Below are 24586 nucleotides of genomic sequence, written 5' to 3'. Positions count from 1 at the left end.
CACACAGAAACTAGCCCTACAGCCTCCTGTCAGTATCCCCACAGCTCTGTTAGTGCCTCTGCATAGGCTTCCCTGTGCTTGTGTGCAGACAAAAGCAAACCCTACACCCAGGATCCTGATAAACAGCTGAAATCACTATGACTCATCTGTGCTCTTGAGTATTTATCATATCTCAGTCCTCCCCATCGCTTTTAGAGACTTACTCACAGAGAAGCAGTGCAGGGCCAAGCACTGATCCCCTGTGAAGACCATGAGTTCTCCTGTGTTGAACAGACCTGTCTGAGTCCACTGATGTGGCCTCTGCTTCATCCATGGGTTTCTTCATTTACTGTGATCTGTCAGCATGTCATTTTCTGCACCCTGCAGAGCTTTAGGGCATCAGCATCACTGTCCACAAAACACACAGCAGCACTGCAGAGTACTGCAAGCTAATCCACCAGGACCCCTGTACCATAATGTACAGCTGATTAACTCCAGTGATCTCCTTTCCATTCTTAGTCTAGGCTCATATAATTTCTCTTCACAGGAAGAGAAGGCAGCTGGAACCCTGTAATTACTCAGATAATCTCACTTACTCTTTTTCAGACTGAGCCCAATGCTCACATTTCCACCCCTCACCCATATCTTCTGGAACTGCTTCAGCATGCTGATAGTTCATGGAAACACCTGACAGTAGTTTTCAGGCAGTACCCTACAATGCACAGATGCATTATGCCCCAACGGAGAGGCGTTAATCTATCTCCTTGGAAACCTTTGTTTATTTGTGTCCATGTATATGTAACATTTCACTAGGATCATAAACTACTACTTCCCCAAGTACAGAGCAGAAATGCTACAGTTGTGGTGTGCTATAGCACTATTAATGATGCCTCAGCAGAATCATAGAACAGACAAGGTTGGAAGGCTTCTCTTGGGACTGTCTCGTTCAATACTTGTCTCAAGCAAGGTTAGCTAGAGCAGGTTGCCCAGGGTGGTGTCTAGTCAGGTTTTGACTCTCTCAAAGGATGGAGATGTTGCAACTTATCTGAGCAACTTGCTTCAGTATTCAACCACTGTCACAGTAAATACTCAGTTTCCTGTGCTACAGGTTGTGCCCATTGCCTCTTATCCTGCCACTGGGCACCCTGAGAATAGTCTGGTTCCCTCTTCTTTACTATCCCTGATCAAGGTTATTTTCTCCGGGCTGAACATTCCCAGCTCTTCCAGCCTCTTTAAGTATGAAAGATGCTCTGGTCCCTTAACCAAATCTTTGACCCTTGACTGGACTTGCTCCATTAACTGCATATCTTTCTGGTGTTGAGGAGCCCAGCACCAGACTTGGCTCTCTGGATGTTTCTCACCAGGGCTGATTAGACAGTAAGGATACCACCTTCCACCTGCTGGCAATGCTTTTCCCAATGCAGCCCAGGATGCTGTTGGACACCTCTCTGCAAGGGTGCATTGCTGGCTCACAGCCAAGTTGCAGTTCACCAGGACCCCATGTCCTTCTCTACAAAACTGCTTCCCAGCAGCTTCTCCAGGCTGATCAATCCCAGGTCTCTCAGTTTCTTCTCACATGACAGAAGCTCCAGTCACTTAATCAAATGTTTGGCCCTTTGCTGGCCCAGTAAGTCCATGTCTCCTTCATATTGGCGAGCCCAGAACTGGGCACAATACTCCAGATGTGGCCTCACTAGTGCTAAGTAGAGGGTAAGTATCACCTCCTGCTGACAACGCTCTGCCTAATGCAGCCCAGGATGTTGGTGGCCTTCTTTATCATGAGGTTGTGTTGCTGGCTCATGATCAGCTTGGTATCCACCAGGACTCCTACCTCCCACATCAGGTCTTTTTCTGCAGGGCTGCTTTCCAGTTGGTCAGCCTCAGTGTGTACTGGTGGATGGGGTTATTCCTCCCTAGATGCAGGACTTCACATTTCCTTTTGTTGAACTTCACAAGGTTCCCCTTTGCCCATTTCTCCAGCCTGTTGAGGTTCCTCTGAATGGCAACATAGCCATCTTCTCTATCAGCCACTCCTCCCTGTATCACAAACTGGCTGTGGGTGCTCTCTGCCCTGTCTTCCAGGCTTTTTGTTAAGGCTAAACTGTATTGGCCCCAGTATCAACCCCTGTGGTGCATCACCAGTGACTGGCCTCCAGTTGGACTTCATGACAGTGACGATAATCCTCTGGGACCAGCTGTTAAGGTGACTTCCAGTTCATCTCACTGTACGCTTATCTAGCCAGTACTTTGTCAGCTTGTCTGTGAGGATGTTATGGGAGACAGTGTCAACAGCCTTAGTAAAGTTGAGATAAAAAACATCCACTGCTCTCCCCTCATCCACACAGACAGTCATCTCACTGTACAAAGCTGTTAGGTTGGGTGAGCATTTCTCCTTTGCTGACTGCTCCTGCTCACCTTGTTGTCCTTCATGTGCCTGGAAATGATGTCCAGGATTAGTTGTTCCATGACCTTCCCAGGGATCAAAGTGAGACTGAAAGCGCTGGAGTTCCCTGGATTCTCATGCCGTTCTTCAAGATGGGAGTGACATTTGGTCTCTTTCAGTCCTCAGGAGCCTCTTGGAATTGCCATGGCCTTTTAAGGATAGCCAAGAATGGCCTTGCAATGAAAACAGCCGGCTCCCTCAGCACTTATTTGTGCATCTCATCAGTCCCGTGCACTTTTGTGTGTCTGACCTACTTAATGTTCCCTAACCAAGTCCTCCTCCACTGAAGGTAAATCTTCCTTGCTCTAGACTTTACCTCTGGTCTCAGGGCTGAAGCCTGGTCTTACCAGTAAAGAGTGAGGCGAAAAAGGGATCAAATACCTTGGCCTTTTCCATATCCTTTGTCACCAAGTCTCCTACCCCATCCAGCAGCAGGCCCACGTTTTCCCTAACCTTCCCTTTGCTGCTAATGTACTTGTAGAAGCCATTCTTTTTGCGCTTCACATCTCTCACCAAACTCAGTTCCAGGTTGGCTTTGGCTTTCCTAACCCCATCCCTGCACACTAGGAGAAAATCAACTTTACTTGTTTGATTGTTTGCAGAACATAGCCTTAAAGTTAAAATATTGTCTCCTGCAATTTTGGAGATTCCCAAGTTAGGTCCCAGGAGTGCTGCTTCACATGCTACTCAGCTCCAGCCCCATAACAATGCAACCCCTTACTCCAGTACAGACCAGTGTCTGAGATTCTCTTCTACCATGTGATAGTTGGTAGCAGAGATCAACTTGTATGCCAGCTTGGGCTTTACTGAAGAAATGTATTGGTTGGAAAGGTGTCGGGAATGACCTAGTGTCACTTTAGAGAGCCGTTGTAGGGCTTTCCTGCTTTTCATGCCCTTTTGGCAAAGAAGTCCAATGGCATCCAGGTCACCACTGGGAAGAGCATTGCCAGCAGCTTGAGGGAAGTCCCCTGTCTACATCTGAAAGAGCTGTGTCCAGTTCTAGGCTCCTCAGTACAAAAAGGACATGGACATATTAGTGTAAGTCCACTTAAGAGCCACTAAGACAATTACGGGAATGGAGCATTTGTCATGCCAGCTGACGCTGAAAGAGCTGGGACTGTTCACCCTCAAGAAGGCTCAGAGGGATTTTATCCATATGTGTACATGCCTAGTGGCATAGGGGGACTATAGAAAGGGAAGCACCTCAATTTGTTACTGCTGCTATATAACATCGGGACAGATGACATGGATTCATTTTGTCCCTTCAGTTTAGCATTTACTGAGGCAGCCTTGTGAGGGTGAGAACACTGTAATTCATAGATGAAAACCAGTTTACAGGAGTTAAGAGTTGTAGGGAGATGGGTTTATAGAATGGACTTAATGGGGGTGAAGGAACAGATGTGGCAAGAGTAAGACCGCACAGCCAACTTCTCCAAATATTGCCCTCCTGGTTTCTCCCTATATGTGCCTTGTTCTGTCCTTACTCATTGCTGGGCTGCACGCTGCAGCTCTGGTGCTGACTGGCAGTAGAGGTGGACAAATGATTCTCACTGCTTGCATGAAAAAAGTGTCTCTCTGTTTTATTTCCTTCCAGCCAATCCTTTGGGTATTCTTATAGCAAACGTGCTGTCACCTGCACTAGTTCCTGAAGGAAAGCACATCCCACTGATGGTAAATAAAAACTGTTTTAATCAGACAGCTGGACTGTTTATTAGTTATCCAGCTAATTTATTTATTTGGAGGCAGTGGAGCTGAAAAGACTAGTAATGTGTCTTTACTTTGTGTTGTGTAGCTGGGTGTTTATGCCGTCCCAGCAGTAACAGCCTGTGCTCTAGCAACTCTGGGGATTCATGAGAAGGTTCCTCCAACGCCTCCTTCGGCCAGTGCCACTAACTCCACCTCCAAGCCATTCCTCATAGGGCTCAAGATGGTAAGTGCGATAGCATAAAGAGACACCAGTGCTGGAGTGAGGGGTGCAGCCCTGACAGACAGGGATATGCTGGGGAATCTGCTGACAAAGCAGGCTATGAACTCCACTACACCAAACCCGGCACGGAAAGCCCCCTGAAGGAGACCAGGACCCCTTCCTTCCTCAGGGAGTGGAAGCTGCTTATAGCAAAGCTGCAAGCAACGGTATCTGACTGTTCAGCTGTGGGCTGGTTGCCATTCAGCTAGATCAGACAGGCACGTCTGGGCTAATCCAAGAGGACCACGCAACCTGAGCCTTCTGAGCAGGTGTGGTAACAGGTAGGACAGCACAAGGCAAAGTGAAGGAATTTGGGCACTGAAGAGATCCTTCCTCCCTACATGGTCCCCATTTTAACTTGTCCTCTGGCTGAACTGACAGGAGAGAGAGCCAGACCCCTCTAATGATCACAGGGTTGCCCTGTCAATATTTCCAACTGAGGGGTCAGAGCTACTGACCCTCAAGCCTACTGTCACAGGCAGGCCTTTTCCCCCACTCCACTTGTTTAAATGATAATTAATTTCTTTCTCTAGCTCCTGAGAAACAAGCCGTACATCATCCTGGCAGTGTGCTTTGGAGGAGGAATTGGCATGTTCACCTGCTTTTCAGCTCTGCTAGAACAGATCCTTTGTGAAAAGGGGTATTCAAATGTGAGTCTCCTTCCTTTCCTCCCCATTGTCCACATCATCTCTGATACAATCAAAATGACTTTCCCTGATAAGAGACTCAGAGCAAAATGAAGACAGTTGAATATGCTGCACTGTCTTGTATCTTATTTGCTCACATTATCTAATATAGATTAAGTGGTACATTTACCCAGAGCACAGTCAATCTCTCAGTAGAATAGATGATCTGCATTTTCATTACTGCCCGTGGCCAGGCTCCCACTTGCAAATGAAAAACCCTTACTACTCAAACACTTCTTAGAAAAAAAGAGTATTGCGTTTTTTCTGAGCCACTCCAGAGCACTGATGTCTATGCACTATGTCTATGATGTCTAACACCTTCCCCAGAGTAGGATGGGGCCCAGGCAAGCCCTAGAGTGAAGCTGAAGGCAGGCTCATGCAAGTGCCTTTTTCTCTTTGCACAGTCTTACATGAAGCCAGGGCAGCAGAGGAAGTCACTGTGACAGCTATTTCCCCATCCTTCCGACACTGGCCAGGTGCTGCTTTTACAGTTGAGCACAGCAGCACGGCTGGTTCCTCCCTGCAATAGCAAGGGGCTGCCCCAGTTCCCGCGTTTACCCTCAGGCAGGCAGCACTTCAGTCCTGCTGCTTGTATCCCCGTGGAGGTCCTCTTAAAACGCCTCTTCAGCTGTCGTGTATGCACGCCTACACCTCTGGTCTCTGTCCACTCCCTCTCAACTCCCATGTGTGATACCTGATTCAATGCTGCATAGCCACATCATGTTTGCAGACTCCATTGGCTTTTAACCGGAAACCTTTTAAACTTTGGAGCCTTGCTTTCTGTGCATCATGATGCTTTTGTCTGTGTGTGACTGGCTTGCCCTGTCCTGTTAGCCCACAGAAGCTATTCCAGATACCCTTTCCTTCCAGTCTGCCCCTGAGGCTCCCAGAAAAGTTTAGCCATGTTTGTTAAAACTTCACTGCTTTCAATATTGATGTTTGCATTTGAATTCTTATAGAGTTGAAGGAGTGGGACACGCAAAGGTAGTCACTGCCCACAACAGAGCATGTACCCTATCCTAACTACTGATCATTGCCTCTCTAATTAGACGTCCTTGCTACAGCCAGGTAGCTACTGTGTCTCATCTAGCATGCTTTGGGGCTGCCAGCCTTATGGAAGGCATTCTGCCAGTGCAGGTCCCTGGTCCCTGGTAAGAAAAGGGCGAGGAGCATGATTATAAACAGGAGCAGATCCCAAGGCAGTTGGACCTGTTACCACCAGTGTGGACAAAGCACCTGATTGCCCCTGTAGGAGCCATGAACAGTCTCATGCCCAGGCTGGAGCATTTAACACCGGGGAATTGCTGCTGCTGTGCTCCCAGCTTCCCTTGTCAGGTGTGCAGAGACTTGCCATCCATTGAGACTTTGGGAGTGCTGTGACCCTGCTGTCTCCACACACTTTTAACAGCAGCTGGGCCCCATTATTTGCTACTCAGAGCCCTGTGCAGGTTTCAGCTACTGCAATGGGCAGGGAAGCTTCTCCTACCTCAGTGAGTGACCCACTAGCAGCAGGCAGATGAGTTGGTGACATTAAAACCTCTTTCCTAACTGCTGTAGTTGCTCAGTTACTTGTTCTTCTGCCCTCCAGGAATTTGCTGGCCTGAATGGTGCACTGTTCACGGTGTGTGGTTTGTTGGGTGCTTTCCTGCTAGGCCTGTATGTCGACCGGACAAGGAAGTTCATAGAGTCCACCAAGATTTGTTTCTGTCTTTGTGCCCTTGCCAGCATTGTGTTTGCAGTGGTGAGTTCTCCCTTGCATTGCACTATGGGCTTTGTTCTGTTGCCATACGATAAATCATCAACTCAAACCAAGGTCATTTGATGTCATAGTATTTATTTTTAAGCCACGTGTTATGTTTTGGGATTATGTCTCTGGGCTAGAAATGTTTTAAAGAAATACCCTTTACCGAGGATTTCACAGTCACTGTGGAGCCTGAGACAGACTGATTTATTTATATAAATAAATTGGCATAATTTTACTTCCTTACATTGGATCACCATGTTTACTGGCCCTGAGACCATTTTCTCCAAAAAGAAATGGAATTGCCAAATATCCATCTTATAAAAATGAATAAGAATGCCATAGTTTTCCCACCACCTGCCTTTAACAGGTGGTGGATGCCAGGAGTGTAGGATTAGCAAAAAAGACCTAGTTACGTGCCTAGTTCTCCAGTAGTTCCTCAAGGAGGACAAGACAAGGGAGATGCAGAAAAAGGGGGAGGCTTGAATCCAGCCAGGAGAGGAATGCAGAATGTGGAGACTTTACACCCATGAAGCTGGAGTGCAAGGACTGCACTGAAGCATCGTCATTGCCAATGGGAGCCATCACCCATCAGGAACCTAGGCATGGGGCACAGGACTCCTAGCACAGCAGGGGACCTAGGCTGGTGCAGGTCTCTGCTTTCCCAACAGGCTTGTGTTGTGCATTTCTCCTGTGTGTTGAAAAATCCAGACTTTCAATACGGCATGACCACACCTCCCCCTGGGCCAAGATCCCAGTGACATTATCTCCACTTTGAAGAGACAGACAGATGCAATGCCTAAAGCAAGGTGCCTGAAGGAGTAGGACAGGGTGCCTAAAGCAGACTTTGCATTTCACCCTTTAGTACTCTGCCATTTGTTGGCAGGATGGTCTGAATACAAGTCAGCGTGCCTGGGCCCAAGTAAAGCAATGAGTAGGCAAGAGGCTGTGTCAGGAGCAACAAGCCAACCTTTTCTTCCTCCCCCTCCCTCCATCCCCTTTATCCCATACAGATGAACTACTAGTTCAGAGTAGTAAAACCAAAAACACCCATTTAAATCTGCTTGATGGCTTGATGCTTTCAACTCAGATTTCAGACACACAGCGTTTTCCTTTTTTTCCAGATTTTACCAGTTTAGCTGGGCCAGGCCTGCTGCAGCCATGCCAAGGCAGACACCCTGTGTTCCTCTGTGGAGTTTATTACATGGTTAAGGAAGGAGGTACCAGCACTGTGGCTGCAGGATTTGTGCCCTTGACTTTGCTAGTGTTAGCTGGACAAGCCCATGGTCTTTCCTCCAGAGTTAAGGACAAGGCTGTTCTAGGCACTAAACTAATCTCCAGGGTTTGTGAATGTTTCAGGTAGTTTTTTGTTTGTTTTGTTTGTGGGGTTTTTTGTAGTAAAACTGCAATGTTACAAACATGAGACCGACAAAATAAGGAATAGTTTTCCTTATCGATGAGCTGCAGCAACACAGGGAATTCTCATATGTAACCCAATGCAAACACCACTTCTGAAATGTTAGCTTGCATTGGGAGGAAGGTGTGCGTTTCACTTTGTGCTGGAGATATGCTGAGCGCAGTCCTGCTAAGTTACTGACCAGGAAGTCAAGTCACAGTAATACGATCACACCAATGCTTTTCAGGTAATTCTGCTGATACTCTCTCTCCTTGCTTAAATTAAATAGATAAATTTCTTTTGTGTAGCCATTTGTTGACTCTAGAGGGTTGGAGGTAAAAGAGGGAAGGTATTGGTGAGAACAGTGAGCCCTTGGGACTTCTTGCAGGTAATGGGTTCAGAGATTCCCTGTGCAGCAGTGCTGACGCTGAAATTTTGTTGTTGCTTTTCTGCCTGCAGACATCTCGGTTCAGACATCAGACCGTTCTGCTGGCCATCACCAGCTCATTCTTTGGTTTCTTCGGTTTTGCGATCTACCCCATTGCCATGGAGCTGGCTGTGGAGTGCTCCTACCCTGTGGGAGAGGGCACATCTACAGGCCTGATTTTTGTTGCAAGGTAAGCAGGCAGGTTACATCCAATTCACAGCTGAGCTTGGGCTCAAACACACACACACACAGAGGTGCAGAGAAGAGGCTGGACATCAGTGCTATCCATCCTCCAGAACTTCTCTCTGGTGTATGTGCACATGACCATGACAAGGCGGGAGCAGGCTGGCTGAGCCGTAGAGCTGAAGAGCTAAAGGTTTTAAAGTAAGGAGGAGCATGTGGAATTGGTGCAAGAAAAGCAAGAAGGAAGATGAAGGTCTCCCTTGCTTGTCAGAAAGCGGGATTTAACCATGCTCAGCATCACCTACCTTTGAAGCAGATGGGGGCTGTATGCCTGAGAGGGGCACCCATTCCCACAGCAGTACGGGGACTTGTCAGGTCTCAGTGCTGTGCTGAGGGAGATGGGGCCCATCACTCACAGGGCAGTGACCACAGGGCTGGTCACAACAGATGGGGCAGTGATCAATTTACATGCCAAGGGCTGGCACTGGACTGTACCAGGAATGACTTGTTGAAGCTCTAAGCAGTGATATATGTGGTCTGGTGCCATGTGTATGTGTCAGTTGGAGCTGCAGCAGCAAGAAACATCAGACAAAGAGAGGCATTAGACGTCACCTTTGAAGGCTGTCGTCTCCCACTGGTTGTGGACTTTGTTGCTTTGTTAGCTAGCTATGAGTGAGGAGGAGGCCGAAGTCATAGCCTGAGTTTTTCCCATCCTCAACACTGCAGTAGGAGGTACTTCCAAGTTTCTGCCCAGTGACTAAGCCTCAGCTCCTTGACAGCTGTAGTTCAAACCTGCCTGTCTCCAGAGGGAGTATATAGTCGTCCTGCCCTACTGGCACCGAATCTGGGGGTTGCTGAAAAAAGGCTGACCTGCACACCCTGTGAGCCAGTGCCAGTTTACAAGCACCTGGTACAGAGGAAGCTGGAAGTAGCTCTCTCTGCTAGAAGGACCCTGCTCCAGAAAGGGGCCTCACTTTCTTCCTGCCGGGGAAGCTGGGCTTGCCTGCAGCACTGATGAATCAGGCAGGTGCCATGACTGGATGTTGGCTTCTCCCCACAGCCAGATTGAAGGTGTGATTTTAATGATTCTGCTACAAGCCCTCACTGTGCGTGTTTCTGAGGATCCATCCTCTACCTGTGCCCTTGATCAGAGTGGAGCCCTGGACTGGACAAGTAAGTATGTCCTTGGGAAATTATGCTGGACTCTTGGTTGCACTCCACGTACCCCCCACTCTCCTCCAGGTCTCACTGTGAGGGAGGCTGCAAGATTGATTGCTATTGTAGCATATCTCTTAGACACCTTTCCCAAGCTGATGGTGCACTCCTTGCTGCTCCTGCTAAACCAGGTGCAAGATTGAAATGGGGAGACCTCTAAGGTGCCGTGAATGCTACCGGTGACCCTGGGTTAACATTTCTCTTAAGGCCACTCTGCAGAGACCTGAGCTTCACCGAGCTAGAAGGCAGTGGGGAAGACATTGTACACGTAGCACAGCCTGTGCTGCTTTGCAGTGGGAAGGCCAAGACTACAAGTCCATTGACTGAAAGCTACTTCTCTTGCTCCTGCACATAGAGCTGCCTGGGTTTGTAACATGCCAGTGCAGCTTTGTTCTGCCTTATTCCACTCTTCTCTTCCTTTCGTAGCTGTTCAGGAGAAAAGACAGCAAACGAGATGAACAAGAGCACAAATGTGTTTTCAGTGCAGGCTAGACCCTGGTCTTGGTCTCTCATCTGGTTCATATTTATGTAATACTGACACCAAGTCCTGGGGAGTTACTGTAACACAAAGGCTGGCAAACACCTTTTAAATATATCCTGCTTGGCTGAGCAGAAACTCCTCAGAACAAGCTCTACTAGCTTGTAGGGAACAAGGCTTCACAATAACTGTCCCCAAAAAGCAATTTGACTGCTTCATGTCTGAAAGCCCGCAACTCTCCACCTTATCAGATCAGACCTGTGGTCTGATACATGCAGGGACATCTGCGGAGAAAGGCATGGAGGTGTTTATTTGAGACACTGCTGGAATGAGAATGTGACTACTTCCAGGCCTTTTTGCATGTAGCCTTTTAGATTTACTTTTATTTTTTCATTCAGAAAAGGTTCTTTCAACACAAATTTTTCTTTGATTAAAGTTTATCTTTAGTGAGCCTTTCCTACATTTTGCTCTTGGAAGATATAACAAGAAGCACTACCTGTGTGGACCTGTTCGCTTATGAAGCTCAAGTGTTTTGACTCAGTCTTTCTTGTAACTTTCTTCACCACTCCACAACACGCAAACGTGTACACATACACAGAAACACACACAGACACAAACACACTGTGTGCACTGGTGTAAGACCTCTAATCTGTCTGGTCATACAGGACAAGAGTCCTGGAAACCTTCCACATTTCACCCAGATCCTGTTTCTATGCCAGTATTATGGGAGACAAGGTTTGGCTGTTACCATGCTGGCATTGCCGCACTGTGAGCTGCACGCTGTCCTCAGGGGTAGCCTTTGGGAGGAGATCACACAGGCTGTGCAGTTGCTGAGGAGCTGACCTCTAGACTTCTGTACTAGTGGGGAGTTGTGAATTCACCATCTAAAAGTATATCTTCCTTGCAGCTCCGGTACTGGTGCTGGCTGGCCTCTGCAGTGCTATGGCTTGTTTGTACGTCATCTTCTTCCATACTGACTACAAGCGGCTCCATGCTGAGGCAAACAATGGTGATTTGGACAAGGCAGAAGATACAGATGTTCCTGAAGCATAACCAGGTCTTTTGGGGCATGCCAAGGGCCCAGTAAGAGAAGGACTCAGGCCTGTGTTTAGGGACCATGACTGCAAATGCTCAGCTGGCACATTGTGATATCCATGTCCTGTTGCACAACAAGAAAGGACCAGAGTCACTTCAGCGTCTGGGGCACCTTTACTGCACTTCCCTCAATCTTGTATTTATTTGTGAGCCTGGGCTGTAAGAAAGATTGTGCTGACAGAAGGGTCACATTGGGACTGGACAACTATGCATATAATGGGGATTTTTAGCCGACTTGATTCAAGCTAAAGACATGTTGTGGAGGAGAGGAGCATTATATTTCAGCCATTTTTTCATTCTCATGTACTTGGATCAGGGGTGAAGCTTTCAGAGGCGTGGAAGCCACGCCGATCACAAACCTAGTGGAAAACTGTGGTTTAAGGACTGTGGTTCTTGTACAGCATAACAACTGTTCCTTGCATTGCAGCGGGGAAGTGTAGGTATGTGATCTGTAATATAAGTCTGTTACAATGAGCCACTTTGTCCTCTTCTTCAAATAGGAAAAGAAAAGCTCTGCCTGCAGTGGCACCTGTAAAAGAAAATATCTGTAAGCAGCAGAAGTTAAATACGGCAGGATTCCTCACTCATCTGACAGCATCTCTGTCAGATGGTGAGACATTCAGGATAAGCTTGGTTTACTTGGTCTTCTGTTGTTTCTCCACCTTTCCTGCAATTGTAGTGGTTTAAGTTTTCCCCAAGAAAATGAAGCTGCTTGTTTAAGATTAGGGTAGTGTACCCTCCCCAAGCCAAGTCACGCTCTCCTATAGGGGAACACTGAGAGGGCAGCTCACTTTTTAGGGAACGACACAGAAGCTGGCAGGAGAACTGGCAAAGGTGACCACTTAGGGAATGCAAGGACCTGTCATAAGTTTCTGCAGATGATAGGGGCTTTTCTGGGGAAGAAGTAAAAAACAACATCAACAAGCACCTTCCAGTTCTCTCTGCAACTGATAGCTGTTCTTCAGTGTTAGAAGAGATGGGTAGAAGATCCCATCAGAAGATCCCATTTGGAGCTCAGTTACCTTAACAACTGCAACGGGTACAACTGGATTTTTCATTTTGCAGTACTTCCACAGCAGTCCAGTGTCCTGCTTTGGTGTTCAGGTCTAAATGTACAACCTGGGAACATTTTACCTTATAACATTTCAGTGGTAAAAAATGAGATAGATGGGATTCAGTGATACTTCCTATCATGCATCTTGCAAGGGGATCTGAGTACTTGCTGTTTAAGGGGACGTGATGCAAATTGGACCTGTGACTGGTTTTGGCCAGTACAGCTAGATGATGATCCCAAAGCAGAGGATACACTTCCCCTAAAAAACACCGTACAGAGGAGCTCTCTTGGTGCCTGAATTCTCTTCCCCATTAGCAACTGGAAATCTTACCCTGTGTGAAACACCTAGCTGCATACTTCTAGGAAACCTGCTTGTTCCTACAGCTCCAGCCCTGCTCTCACCAGTAAGCACTGATGTTTGTCAAAAGTAGCAGGAAATAAGTCTGAAACTGAGGTGAAACAAGCTCAGTTTGGATCTGGCAGAGGAAGGAGATTAGCTGTCTTTTGCAAAACTAACTGGTCAGTTCTGCAGCCCTGGAACTAATACACCAAACAGATTAACACCAAATTAACCTGCCACTCCTGAGTCCTACTGTACTGGAAAGCAAGAAGCACTTGGTAGTTTATAATTTTATATATTTACAAATGCTTATTTTTTTTTAATAAAGGGTGGTTTACTATATTAAATTTTAAAGAAGTTATAGTGATATTTTATATTTATAGTATGCAAGGGTGCATCAGGTCTGCTATGTAGCACAAACGAAAGGTCTTTGTTATACCAAAGGTATACCAAAGGTATTTGCCAGATGTGCATTAAGTTGTGCTCAAAATGATGATGTGAAGTGGTATATCAAATCCTTAAAATGACAGTGTGAAATTAACTGTAGGTTAAACAGCTTTAGGTTAAAGAGTGAGGAAATACTGCTAGGAAATATCTCCAAAATCTGCCATTGCCCTGGTCAGAGAGTCTGCCTTGTCCCAGCTAAGACCGCTCTTATCTTTATCCAAGCATATAAGAAATTTGAAAAGGGAGAGTTTTCTCTCTACTAATGCATCAGACATATAGGTGTGTGAGGCTAATTCTGAATTCCTAATGTGTAGTGGAGCATATGGTTTATCATACGCTGGCAGCATGTCATAGGGGTGTTACGGCACCGCTAACAGTGAGGCCAGGTAGCTCACACAGATACCTACCTTGCACCATCAGCTGTTTCTGCTGGCTCAGCTAACTTCACACTATGTCTTTAGAAGAAAAGAGGCTCAAATTTCTGTACTAGTCTGTAATTAGTACCATAGCTGAAGTCAGCTTACTGCTGTACACTCTCCCCCTCAAGGCTGCATAACTCTTCTGTCTGTCACAGCTCACAGTTAGATGTACCTTTCTCTGGAAAGCCTATGGAAAGCATGAAGCTGAAATCTTAGCAGGACAGAGGGATTTTGATGTTAAGCTATGGGCCTGGTACGCTGAGGGGTGGATCCATGTCCTTTCCTGGCCAAAGGAGTTGTCTGGCTGCCTTAACAAGCCTTCTGTGAATCCAGTAACCCCAGCAGAGACCTCTACGATAGGTTTGTAGGGGTCACTGGAAAACTGGTACTGCAGAAAGCCTCCTGAAAAGCTGGAATGGCCCTGGTTGGGGTCTGGTCTCACTACAGGCCTTCTGCTTTTGTAAAGCCAAAGGACATGGACATAAAGGTCAACCAACTGCTCCCATTACAGCTGTGGATTCTAGAGAAGCCCTCTGGCACAGGCAGGGATACATATTCTTGCCATCCTGCACTCAGTCGGGCCAAGACAACACTTCTGTTGCAAGAAAGATTCTTCCTCTTGCACAGCAGCCAGCCTTGAGGCCCCTGGAGCAGCTCAGTCCACAGGCTTTCTGCAGGACACTATCACCACTTGTCTCTGGAGCAACTCTGCACGGTGAGATACCCCTACAGGCTTCCCGCAGCCCCTCAGAACAGCCACCTCTCTCTGCCCTCTTTCTGCAGCCTCCCCTGTGGACTGCATGGGGCTGGCAGAGGAAGGTCAAGTTCACATGAGCCTGGGGGTGAGCTATGAGGCAGTTCCTTCTCTCCCCATCCTGTACTGGCTAGTCTTGGTTGTAAATGCCAAGGAAGGCAAAAGGGGCAGAAACTTTACTGGAGAAAAGCAGCCCCAAGGATGCTCCTGGGACTGCAGCTGCCTCATTAGAGACCTGTAGAGAGGCTCGGGTGAGATCCTTTGTGGTGCCATGGGATGACTTGTCAGTGTTCAGTACTGTCACGCTGCACATATCAGCAAAGTCTGCATTGCCTCCACAAGCACTTGCACACCAGGACAGGAAGGCCTACCTCTACAGGTTGGAGTTAGGGTGGAGGTTGTCTGCACTGTAACCCCCTCCCCAAAAGCAAACAAAACTAACATTGATGCTGCCTTTTTAAGTACGTAAAGGCAGACTTGTCACCAAAATGTTAAAAAAAAAAAGAAAAAATCCAGGGAAAATTTAAGATATAAGATACCTTTTGTTTCTTCAAAAGAAAGAAAATTCTGTAGGAAAAAAAACAAACCCAAACCTGTGTATAAACTGTGTAGATATAAAAATATTGCAGTGATTGGAGCTGGCAGTAGAAACAACACATGATAAAAAAACAAATTATGACAATGGCTGGAGTAGCCATTCAGTCAAGTGTTACTGCCCCTTCTTGGAGCCACTGTGTTCAAATACCTTTAGCCCTGAGCAAAGAGACCCAGTAAGCAGGACAGACACAGGTTGAAAATCAAAAGCAATTATACTTTGGGGTTACAGAAAACGTTCTTGTGCCTCATGCCTCTCTGAAGTAGAGATTTATTTTCTTCCAACCTCCAGAGCCTCAAGACCTGTTGTCCACTTCTCATCTTCATCTACACCTCTCTTTGGACGAAGTTTGTCACAAGGACTCATGGCCTACCAGTGAGAGCAAACTGTAATTTAGCTTTCTGGAGTTCTGTGAGGCAGGAGCAATTCAGAGGAGCATAAAGCAGCAGCTAGCTATATCTGCTTGATACTCTGCAATCGCAAATAAAAAAAGCAACTAGTGTTTAACCCCCCCCCGCCCCCGGGGAATTTTTATCACATATTTAAAACGAGTGGCCCTACTCGCAGCTGCCATGTGTTCGTGTGTGCCGGCTTTGCAGGCAGCTTCCTCAGTAATTTTGTGTCAAGTCAGATGGTGGTATGGGGTGAAAGAAAATATATCCCGGAACCACGTGCTACAAAATGGGAACAAAACTAGATACATTGGGAGGTATTGTGGAAAGGGATCCCAGAAGGATGATAAGAAAAATATTAACTAGCTGAAACATCTATTATAGTACTCTCTGCCTGGATACGTTTCCCTCACGTACATCCTCTGTGTTCCAACTTCAGGAACTCTGGACTTTATTAACATGTGATGGATATTACTGGCATTATTTAGTTTGCTACATCTTGTTCCTTTAATAGAAGAGAGTGATTTCATTGAGTGCATCCCCCTGGAGAAAGAGGGGATAACACAGCATGGCCGTAGGAAGAAACTGGAGCAACTTGGCTCTGCTTCATCCTGTCTGTTCTGCCTTTTCTTTTAGTTTTAAAAAGAGACCCGCTCTAGTTTCTGCTCCACCCACCCCACCCCCCCCAAAAAAAAACAAAAAACAAACAAAACAATAAAAAACCCCAGCCTCTCCCTGCTTAAATGCTGCTCTTGTGAGCTAAAAGGCCCCTTGCTCTCTTTGGCATGCTTTGTTGTAATGAGAAATCTAGGCAGAACCACTTCCAATCACCAAAGCTTCACTTTAACCTTACTACTACTACTACTGCCACCACTACCACTAATACTCCCCACTGTACCCCTCTTTTATCTTTCTTTTTTTCTTCTTTTCTTCCTGTAGCCAGGCTGTTTCAGTCACAGCCAGGAACAATTGCTTTGGCACCGGCAAAGGAAGGGTGTCCAGATCTATTATTGCTGGGCATGACCTTGCTTTAAGAAGGAGGCTGGACTGAAGATGCCCTGTCAGAAGCGCGTCTGTGATTCCACTTCCCTGCATGGGACTCAATTGCAGAAAACAAGCGTGTGGTTGACTCGCTGTGAGTCTATACCCCAAGTACCCTCTAGTAACTCAAGCACCATGGGTCCCAGATTTCTATCGTCTCTGTTTGCAGCTTGCAAATGATGCCAAGCAGTTCCAGCAGCTGACAAGTCCTATGGAAGGTGTCTGGTTGCACCTGCCCCACCATCAGGTATGGAACTTTCTAGGGCATCTTTAGGTGGGTCAAGGTCCAGTTGCATCCTGCCAGAGTCCTCATGTCTCACACCTTCTGTGGCATCTCACCACGCAGGGATCTGTAACACAGTTAGGGAGTTGTGTAACTAAAGCAAAGGTTTGAGTTACCCATGAATTATAAATGTGCTAATCAAGATAAAATGAATATTACCTTTTCTTAAATGCGGGTCTAAGCATACTCAACTGCTATAACTCGAAGACTGTCCAAGAACTTTGTAACACTGTGATGACATAGCCAGACACATTTTGTGGCTGAGTATGTGAACCATGTAATCAGCAAAGGAGCGAAGCTGGGCGCTGGTGCAGAAGGAAGGTTTTCATGTAGCTCAATGTTACCAGAAGATAAGCACAATGAACTGCAAATAAGAAACATCCTGAATACACAGTAGTAAAACCAAAACAAGATAAACAGTGTCAGAAACAGAGGACCCCTCCACCCCATTTTGGGAGAGAGGCAATAACATAAAAACATCAGGCGGGACAGAGGAAAACCAGAAGAGGTAAGACAAGCTCATTGAAGTCCTTTCTCCTCAAAGAGCTTTTGAGCCTCATCACCTTCCCCTCTGTGACTAAAAGCCACTCAGGACCGTACCCAGCCATGCATAAAGAGATGGCATTGGCTTCATGGTTCTCACAGCTTATTGAGCACAGAGCTACAGACCCACAGGGTCAGAAATGAAGAGAGGATGATGAATACCATAAAAGAATGAATCATTATCAAGAACTGCATTGTTAAGGAAAAGATCTTCAGTTCCCCAACTGATAGATAAATACACACATAGTCAGGTATCAATCCTGGTTTGGGTTGGTTGGTTGCCTCCAAGCCTTCCTTTGTAGGTCTCCATGCCTCTTCCCTTTGTGAGGGGAAAAGAGGAGGTCCTGCTCAGAGGCTGCTGTTTCTGGGAGCATGTGGTATGCAAGGGGTACATGTGAAAGTGCAGAGGAAAGGTTGCCAACAGACAGTGCTTGGTGTCAGCACTCACAAGCCAAAGTCACTCAGGCTGGTGCTGCTTAAGTCAACTGGACGCCATGAGAGAGGCAGGCTTCGACCTCACAGTGTCCCCCAGGGAGGGGTGGCCAGTCCACCCACAGCAGGGCAGAGTCTTCACTGGGGCAGGGGGCAAGGGGGCTCTGCTCCCCAAACAGACCTTCCTCCCTGAGGTCGTGGCCTCGCAGGGGCACAGGAGCTTACAGGCCAGTGTGCTGAAGGTCTTCAATGACTTTGTCTCCCTGACCAGTCCCACCAGCAAGCCTGTAAAGGAGTCAGGGGAGGCAATCAAAAGCTGTTCCTCTGCTGACATTCCCCAGGCTTTCCTGGGCTCCCTTATGCTGTCAGGGTGCAGGCAGCTCCTGTGGCCAAAGCAGCAGCCTCTCTGTTTGGGTGGGTAGCCCTTGTGTGCCCATTGCTTCTCCTTCCGCTCCCTGCCCTGACCAGCACTCTTCATCCCCATGGCCCTTTCTTGCCCACAGTGTGGGCAGGCAGCACTTCTTACCTGTTCCGACATGGTGCCTTACATTTACACCAAGAACACAGACTGTGCACCCCCTGCACAGTCCCATTGATCCTCCGACGTGGCAGGGAAGGGGGGTGCTCTGCGGCTGAGGGAGCTCATCCTCCAGCCTCACCCAAAATGAGTGTCATGAGGCACCTTCCTTGCAGGAGGAAGACTCAAATAAAATCGAGCAAGTTACACATCCAAAAATCAAACAGTTATAGCATAAGCATCCTTGCCTAATCTACCGTTCCATCACTCCACAGTAATTCCAAGATCTCGTGGTAGTTGTACTTCCTGAGTGCCGGAGGGAGCTTCCCAAAGGCTTTTATAAAGCCAAGGGCATTGCTGTCACCAGACAGAAAGCAGGAGAACAGCTACCTCCAGTGGCTGGAGGTGAGTACCGCTATCTGAACTGCAATATCTGAGAAGCTGTAACCACTGCTGAAGCCTTCATTTTTAAAGAAATTTTTAAAAACTCCAAACCTAAAATAAGAAAACCTGGCCAAAACCATGGTCCATGTTGTACTACTGTGGGGAGGTGAGGGGAGCAGAGGAGGAGGAACAGGGATCCCTGCTATGGCCCAGTGCGCTCTGCCCCTGTACAGAGGTGTGATCATGTATCAAATTTATGGAAAAGTTCCACAGACCCTGCCAGGTGACTAAAACTTTATGGTCATTGTGACCCTGTTTTGTGGAAAAGCAGCACACCTTAGTCTTGAAAACAGTCCTCTTGGACCATTCCCCTTGAAATCTAGGGAAGGTGCCGTTTGCATGTGCTCTTTTAGCAGAAAGACCACATTAAAATGCTGAAAGCATCAATAAGATATAGGGACTTCAAGTTTAAGCAGTTACATGTGGCACAAATCCACTCCTTCAGATCCTGCTGCTCTTTGCTGTGCTTCTAAATGAAAGACTGAATATCCCCTGCTGCCCCTTTGCCTCCCCCCCAGGAACTCTCCACTGGCCTCTCTAGTGCAGGAGGCTGAACTAAGCTCTTGTCATGGTAAGTTTCCATAGCTCTGCAAGAAACCACAGCTTTCAACCACTGCTTGCAACCTGCCTCCGTGTACACACAGAGCTTTGCCAGGCTGCTCTCTGCAATTCCCATCTGTTTCAGGCTACTAAGAGAATTAGCTAATTCAAAATGAGAAGAAGGCTTTTGGGGTTTGGCAGGAATTCACAGCTCTAAAATACATTGCCCTTCCAGGATGTAAAGCCTGGCAAGGGACCAATGATGCCGCGTGTCCCCCTCAGGGCTGTTCATGAAGCCATGCCCTGCCCAAATAGCCAGTGGAGGCTCTGAAGAGCTCATGCTGGTCAGGCCCTACAGCAGTCTTTGCTCTGCCTCTCTCCAGGGCTCACCTCAGACTATGCTGCAGCAAGTGGCAGTGGTCACTTCAGGGGGAGGCACAGGTGAGACGTCCAGGGCAGACAAAGGGGCTGAGGGCAGTCTCTAGGGTAGATTTTAGAGTCCTTGGGACATTTTGGCAGGCTTTGGGGGAACCTGATGCAGGATTTGGGGGCTGGAATACACTTCTGGAGGACCTAAAGCAGGCTTTGGGGTGTTTGGGGGCCCTAGTGCAGATTTGGAGATCTTCAGGGACTACTGGTCAGGGTTTGAGGGTCTTCAGTACCCTGGTCATGGGTTTGGGGGGTGGAAGTTAGCGGAAGGTATTTTGGGGTACCTGGGGCACACTTTGGGGGTTTTGGAGCATGAGGCAGGTTTGGAGTCTTTAGGGTCACTGTGGAGGGTGTGTGCCTTTCAGCATTGCTAGGAGATTTTGTGGCAGCATTTGGGGACCTGGGGTAGGGTTTTGGGGAGATTTCTGAGTGTCTTGAAGTAGGGCAAGGTTTGCCTGGGGACCTGGGGAAAATTTTGAATTCTTTGAGGAAAATTGGGCTGGGTACAGGGAACCAGTAGGAATACGGGGATATTTGGAGTTTGGTGGGAGCTTCTGGACAGTGTTTGGACCCTTTGGCATGGCCTGGGAGAGGTATGAGAAGCTTGGAAGCAGAGTTCAGGGTGTTTGGGGCCACTTCGGCCACTTTAGATGGGTCTTTGGGGGCACTTGTATTTGATTTGAGATGTTTTGCTGGCCAAAGAGCAAGGTTTCAGGGTGTTTGGGTCAAGTCTTTGGGGACCTGGAGGCAGGGTCTGGGGACCCTACGGAAAGTCTGGGGTTTTTTGCTGGCTCCTGGGAAGGACCTACAGAAGTTTTGTGGTCTAGAAGAAAGGTTTGTGGGGTCTTTGAGGGAAATTAGGGTCTGGAGATCTTTGGAGGAGGACTTTCAGGTGCTCAGAAACAGGGTTCATGATTTTTGGGGGCTGTGAGGAAGGTTTGGGGGACTTTGGGGGGTGCTTGGGTAGGGTTTGCAGGTATTCATGACACGTGCATTACATTTTCTGAGCAGTGTTCCATGGTATTTGGGGACTTTGAAAATAGATTTTGGGAGTTACTACAACAGGATTGTGGAATGCTGGGAATAATCAGGTAGGATGTAGGGGTAAATGGGGGCACCCTAGAGTAGGGTTTAGGGTGTTGTGGGCTGTTGGCATAGGGATGGGGCTGTTTGGGGGCAGGATGTGGGGCAATGAGGGAGAGCCAAAAGCTGTTGAGGTGGGTTTAGGCGGGGGCTGAAGCAATGCTGCGAATGTCTTGGTGCCCTGGAGCAACCTTGGGGTCTTTGGGGTTAGTCAGGCAGAGATTCAGGACCCTAAAACTGAGTCTTTGGGGGCCTCAAGCAGCACTTTGGGTGTTTGGGGGCCTGGGGCTGGTTTGGGTATTTTCTGGGGGCAATCGGGCTCGTTTGGGTGCATTCAAGGGCCGCTGGGAATCTTGCTTTAGGAATCTTTTCAAATGGAGGGTGAGCGTACCGAAGGGCTGGCTCAGTGCTGATGGGACATGTTCTGGGGGCGGCTCTGCCGCGCCCCCGGCTGCTGGCGGCGACGGTCCCCGCAGGCAGAAGACACACCGACGCCAGCGGCCACCCGAAGGCCGGCGCTCGCCCCACCGGCCGGCTGCCTCAGCGCCCGGCTGCCCGTCCCGTCCGCTCCGCCACCAGCCGTGGGGACGCGCGGGAGTCGAAGGCCGCAGCTCCCGAGACTGCGCAAACACCACCGTCACGCATGCGCACTTCCGCCGGCCGCGCGGCCTCTGCGACCCGGGCGTTCCGGGATGGCCGTGTCTGTTCCTGGGAGGCTGGCGCACCGCAGAGGGGCGGCCGTGGTGCTGCTCCCCCGTGACAGCGACCCGCAAATGCTGCGCTGCGCTGCGCCGCCTGCCAGTCAGCAGCCGCGCGGGGGCGGAGAGGCAGCGTGCACGCGTGGGGCTGAGCGCGCGGGAACGGGGCAGTGCGCATGCGCGCGGATGGGAGCGCAGTATTGCTGACCGCAAAGGGGGAGGTGCGCATGCGCGTGAGGCAACCCGCAATATCGCCGTTGCCCCGGGGGGGGCAGTGCGCATGCGCGCGGGTCTGCCCGCGGCTCTGAGGCCAGGTGCGGGCATGCGCACGGCTCTGCCCACTGCGCCGCGGACGGGGGGGGGAGGGGAGTAGTGCGCATGCGCATAAGTGTGCGTGGGGGAGGGGTGGCTGTGAGCAGCGCGTGCGCATGCGTTAGGCGGCTGCAGCCGTCAAGGGGCGGAAGGGGCGGGGCGGGCGGCCGTCTCAACCCGCGGGAGGGGGTAGGCCGGGGTGGGCGGGCTGCGGGGAGGCACGGAGGGAGGGGGAAATGCTGCGCCGGGGAAGGACTGCCCGACGGGGAGCAGGCTAGAACGAGAGGGGCGGAGCAGGGGAGAGAGGGATCAGGAGGAGTGGGAAATAGGGGAGGAGTGAGGACACCGGGACGGAGAGCGGAGGGGCGGGACCAGGAGAGGAAAAGGGATGGTGAGACGCAAAATGGAATAGAGAGAATGAAATAGGGATAAGGAATGGAGGAGGCGGTCGGGAGGGCAAAAGGGAGATACGAGTAGAGAAAGACAGGTGGGGACAGAAGAACAGGGATGAGGAGCTGAACAAAAGGACAAAGAAACAATGTCAGAGGGCCTGGCAGAGGGAGAGAGAGGGAAAAAATCGGGATGCAACCAGAACAGAGGGGCAGAGTGACAAAATCAGGGGAGTGGGACAGAGAAGAAGAGGGATGGAGAGCAGGAAGGAGGGGAGATGGCCACTGAGATGAGGAAAGCAGCGTAGAGGTGGGGAACAGGACAGTTAAGGAGAGGAGATGCCCAGTCCTGGAGACCCTCTGGAGCGCACACTCCAGGGCCATCGTCGTGGGGTTCACCACCCGTTTTCCCTCCAAACGAGGGAAAGGACTTGCTTCCCTCCTTACCACGCCACACAGGCATCAGGGGAAGCTGTCTGCCCTGCTGCCCTTGGCAGGCAAGGCCAGGAGGGAGATGTGGAGCTTGGGGCCAGCACGGCTGTGGCAGAAGGTGATGCTGCATGTTAGTGTGTCCTTCTCGCACGGGTCAACAGAGAGCAGGGATGCCTTTTGGGCCTTGCCACGTGGCTGAGACAGCCAAGGTGAGCTTCAGGACAGGGCTCCTGCCTCTGCACTGCACAGGAGCACAGCCCCCATCTTGGCCAGGCACTGCACAGACCCCTGTCCCCAGTGAGCTCCTGCCAGCTGTGGCAGGAGCTCACTGGGGACACCCTCACCAGCTACACTTCCAGTATCCCCAGTGGCACAGACCCCAGGACCTCAGCTTTCTCCTCCCTCTGCTGCTTGCCGCAGTCCACAGGGCTTGGTTGGATGAGTACTGCCATCACCAAGGGAGCTTCCCACTGCCACCACCAAGGGAGCTTCCCACTGCCACATGCACTCCCTGGGCCCATGCAGCACAGCTGCCCTGGCTACCTGTGTTGAGCAAGGGGTCCCCAGTCCCCACTCACTGGGCATTTTTCCAGCTCCTCCACCTCCTCTTGCAGGTGGGCTAGTTCATGGTGGAGAATCTGGGAGAGAGAAGGGTCCAAGTCCACGTGACCACTGCAGCCTTCCTCCAAAGCCTCTGTGCCAGTGTGCACCTCCGCATGCTCCCCATAGTCCATTTCTGCTCCTCTTGCCCCCACAGCTGCTCCTCCAGGGTGGCTAGGCTGGGGCCTGGGGACAGCCGACCCTCTCTAAGCCTGGCACTGTGCACACTACCTACCTCCTGCTCTAGGTCTCTGGGACACCTGGTGGTGACTCACAAGGCACAGGGAAGTGATGGACCTTGGCACTGATGCCTTCTCCAGCCACACTGCTGGCTGAAGATGCTGGGGTCCACAGCACCAGCACTGACACCCCATCGTTGGCACTGCCAGGATGCATCTGCTTCACCCCTGTACCTTGTACAGCTCTTTCAGCCTAGTGGGTTTCACCTCCTTCACTGCCTGCTAGTGCTTCTGCAGGAGAGGGAGACAACTGGAGCACCAAGCAGGGCCTGGGGGAAGTGGGAGAGAAGGGGATAGCATTCCTGTGAGACCTCTGCCTGGGAGGAGGTCCTGGCATTTCCCCTCACACATTCCTTTGGGCATTGCCCTCACGCTTGGGTCCCCTCTCCCAGGAGGGGAGCTCTGCAGGCACTGAGGGACAGGAGAAGGACCCCTGAGCACAAGGGTAGTCCTTAGCTCCAACTTTAGCTGTGGCAGCAGCTTCTTGAGCCTCCAGAGCTCCTGGTCCCCCTCTGGTACCACTGGGCCAGGAAGCCCCCCCTCTGGTACCACTGGGCCACTGGTACCACTGGCGTCTGGGAAGAGGAGCTGGAGACAAGGGTGAGCTCCAGTCACTGCCCTGGCTATTGCACATGGGCTGAGGAGGGGACATCAACCTCCCAGCTGAGCTCTGGTGTGGTGCCCTGCACCTCTTGCTTCTCTTCCTCCTGTGTGGGGTAAGTGTCAGAGTCTCAGCCCCTGGGGACAAGGGGCTGCTGCACACCTGTCTGACACTGCCAGAAATCCTTGCTCCACACTTTTATTGTGCAGCTCTGCTCCATGTGCCATTGGAGCATGCAGTGCTCAGGCAGAAGCTCCACTGCCTCCTTGGCCATCCACTGGGGCCTCAGCTGCCTGCAGGAATAGGGAGCCATGAGATCCCCAGTTCACACAGACCCTCCCACCACCATCTGCCTCCCTTTGCACAAGCACTGGGGGTCCCCATCGCACACTT

The 24586-nt window shown here is 49.7% G+C and overlaps 1 protein-coding gene across 2 annotated transcripts in view; it reads left to right on the top strand.

Annotated features, from left to right (window-relative positions):
* Positions 1-18015, top strand: part of SLC49A3 (solute carrier family 49 member 3) — a 29840-nt gene extending 11825 nt beyond the window's left edge. Inside the window, exons 4-10 of one of the 2 annotated variants that reach the window (XM_054186521.1) lie at positions 4017-4093; positions 4215-4352; positions 4922-5038; positions 6663-6815; positions 8671-8828; positions 9882-9994; positions 16550-18015. In XM_054186521.1, the coding sequence (XP_054042496.1) occupies positions 4017-4093; positions 4215-4352; positions 4922-5038; positions 6663-6815; positions 8671-8828; positions 9882-9994; positions 16550-16644 (851 nt within the window). In that variant the 3' untranslated portion in view covers positions 16645-18015. The other variant, XM_054186520.1, reaches the window with a different exon arrangement.
* The last annotated feature ends 6571 nt before the right edge of the window (positions 18016-24586 follow it).

This window comes from Rissa tridactyla, chromosome Z (assembly GCF_028500815.1).
Source record: "Rissa tridactyla isolate bRisTri1 chromosome Z, bRisTri1.patW.cur.20221130, whole genome shotgun sequence".
Lineage (NCBI taxonomy): Eukaryota > Metazoa > Chordata > Aves > Charadriiformes > Laridae > Rissa > Rissa tridactyla.
Note: the sequence above shows the minus strand (reverse complement) of the source record. Positions and strands in the feature narration are given on the sequence as shown.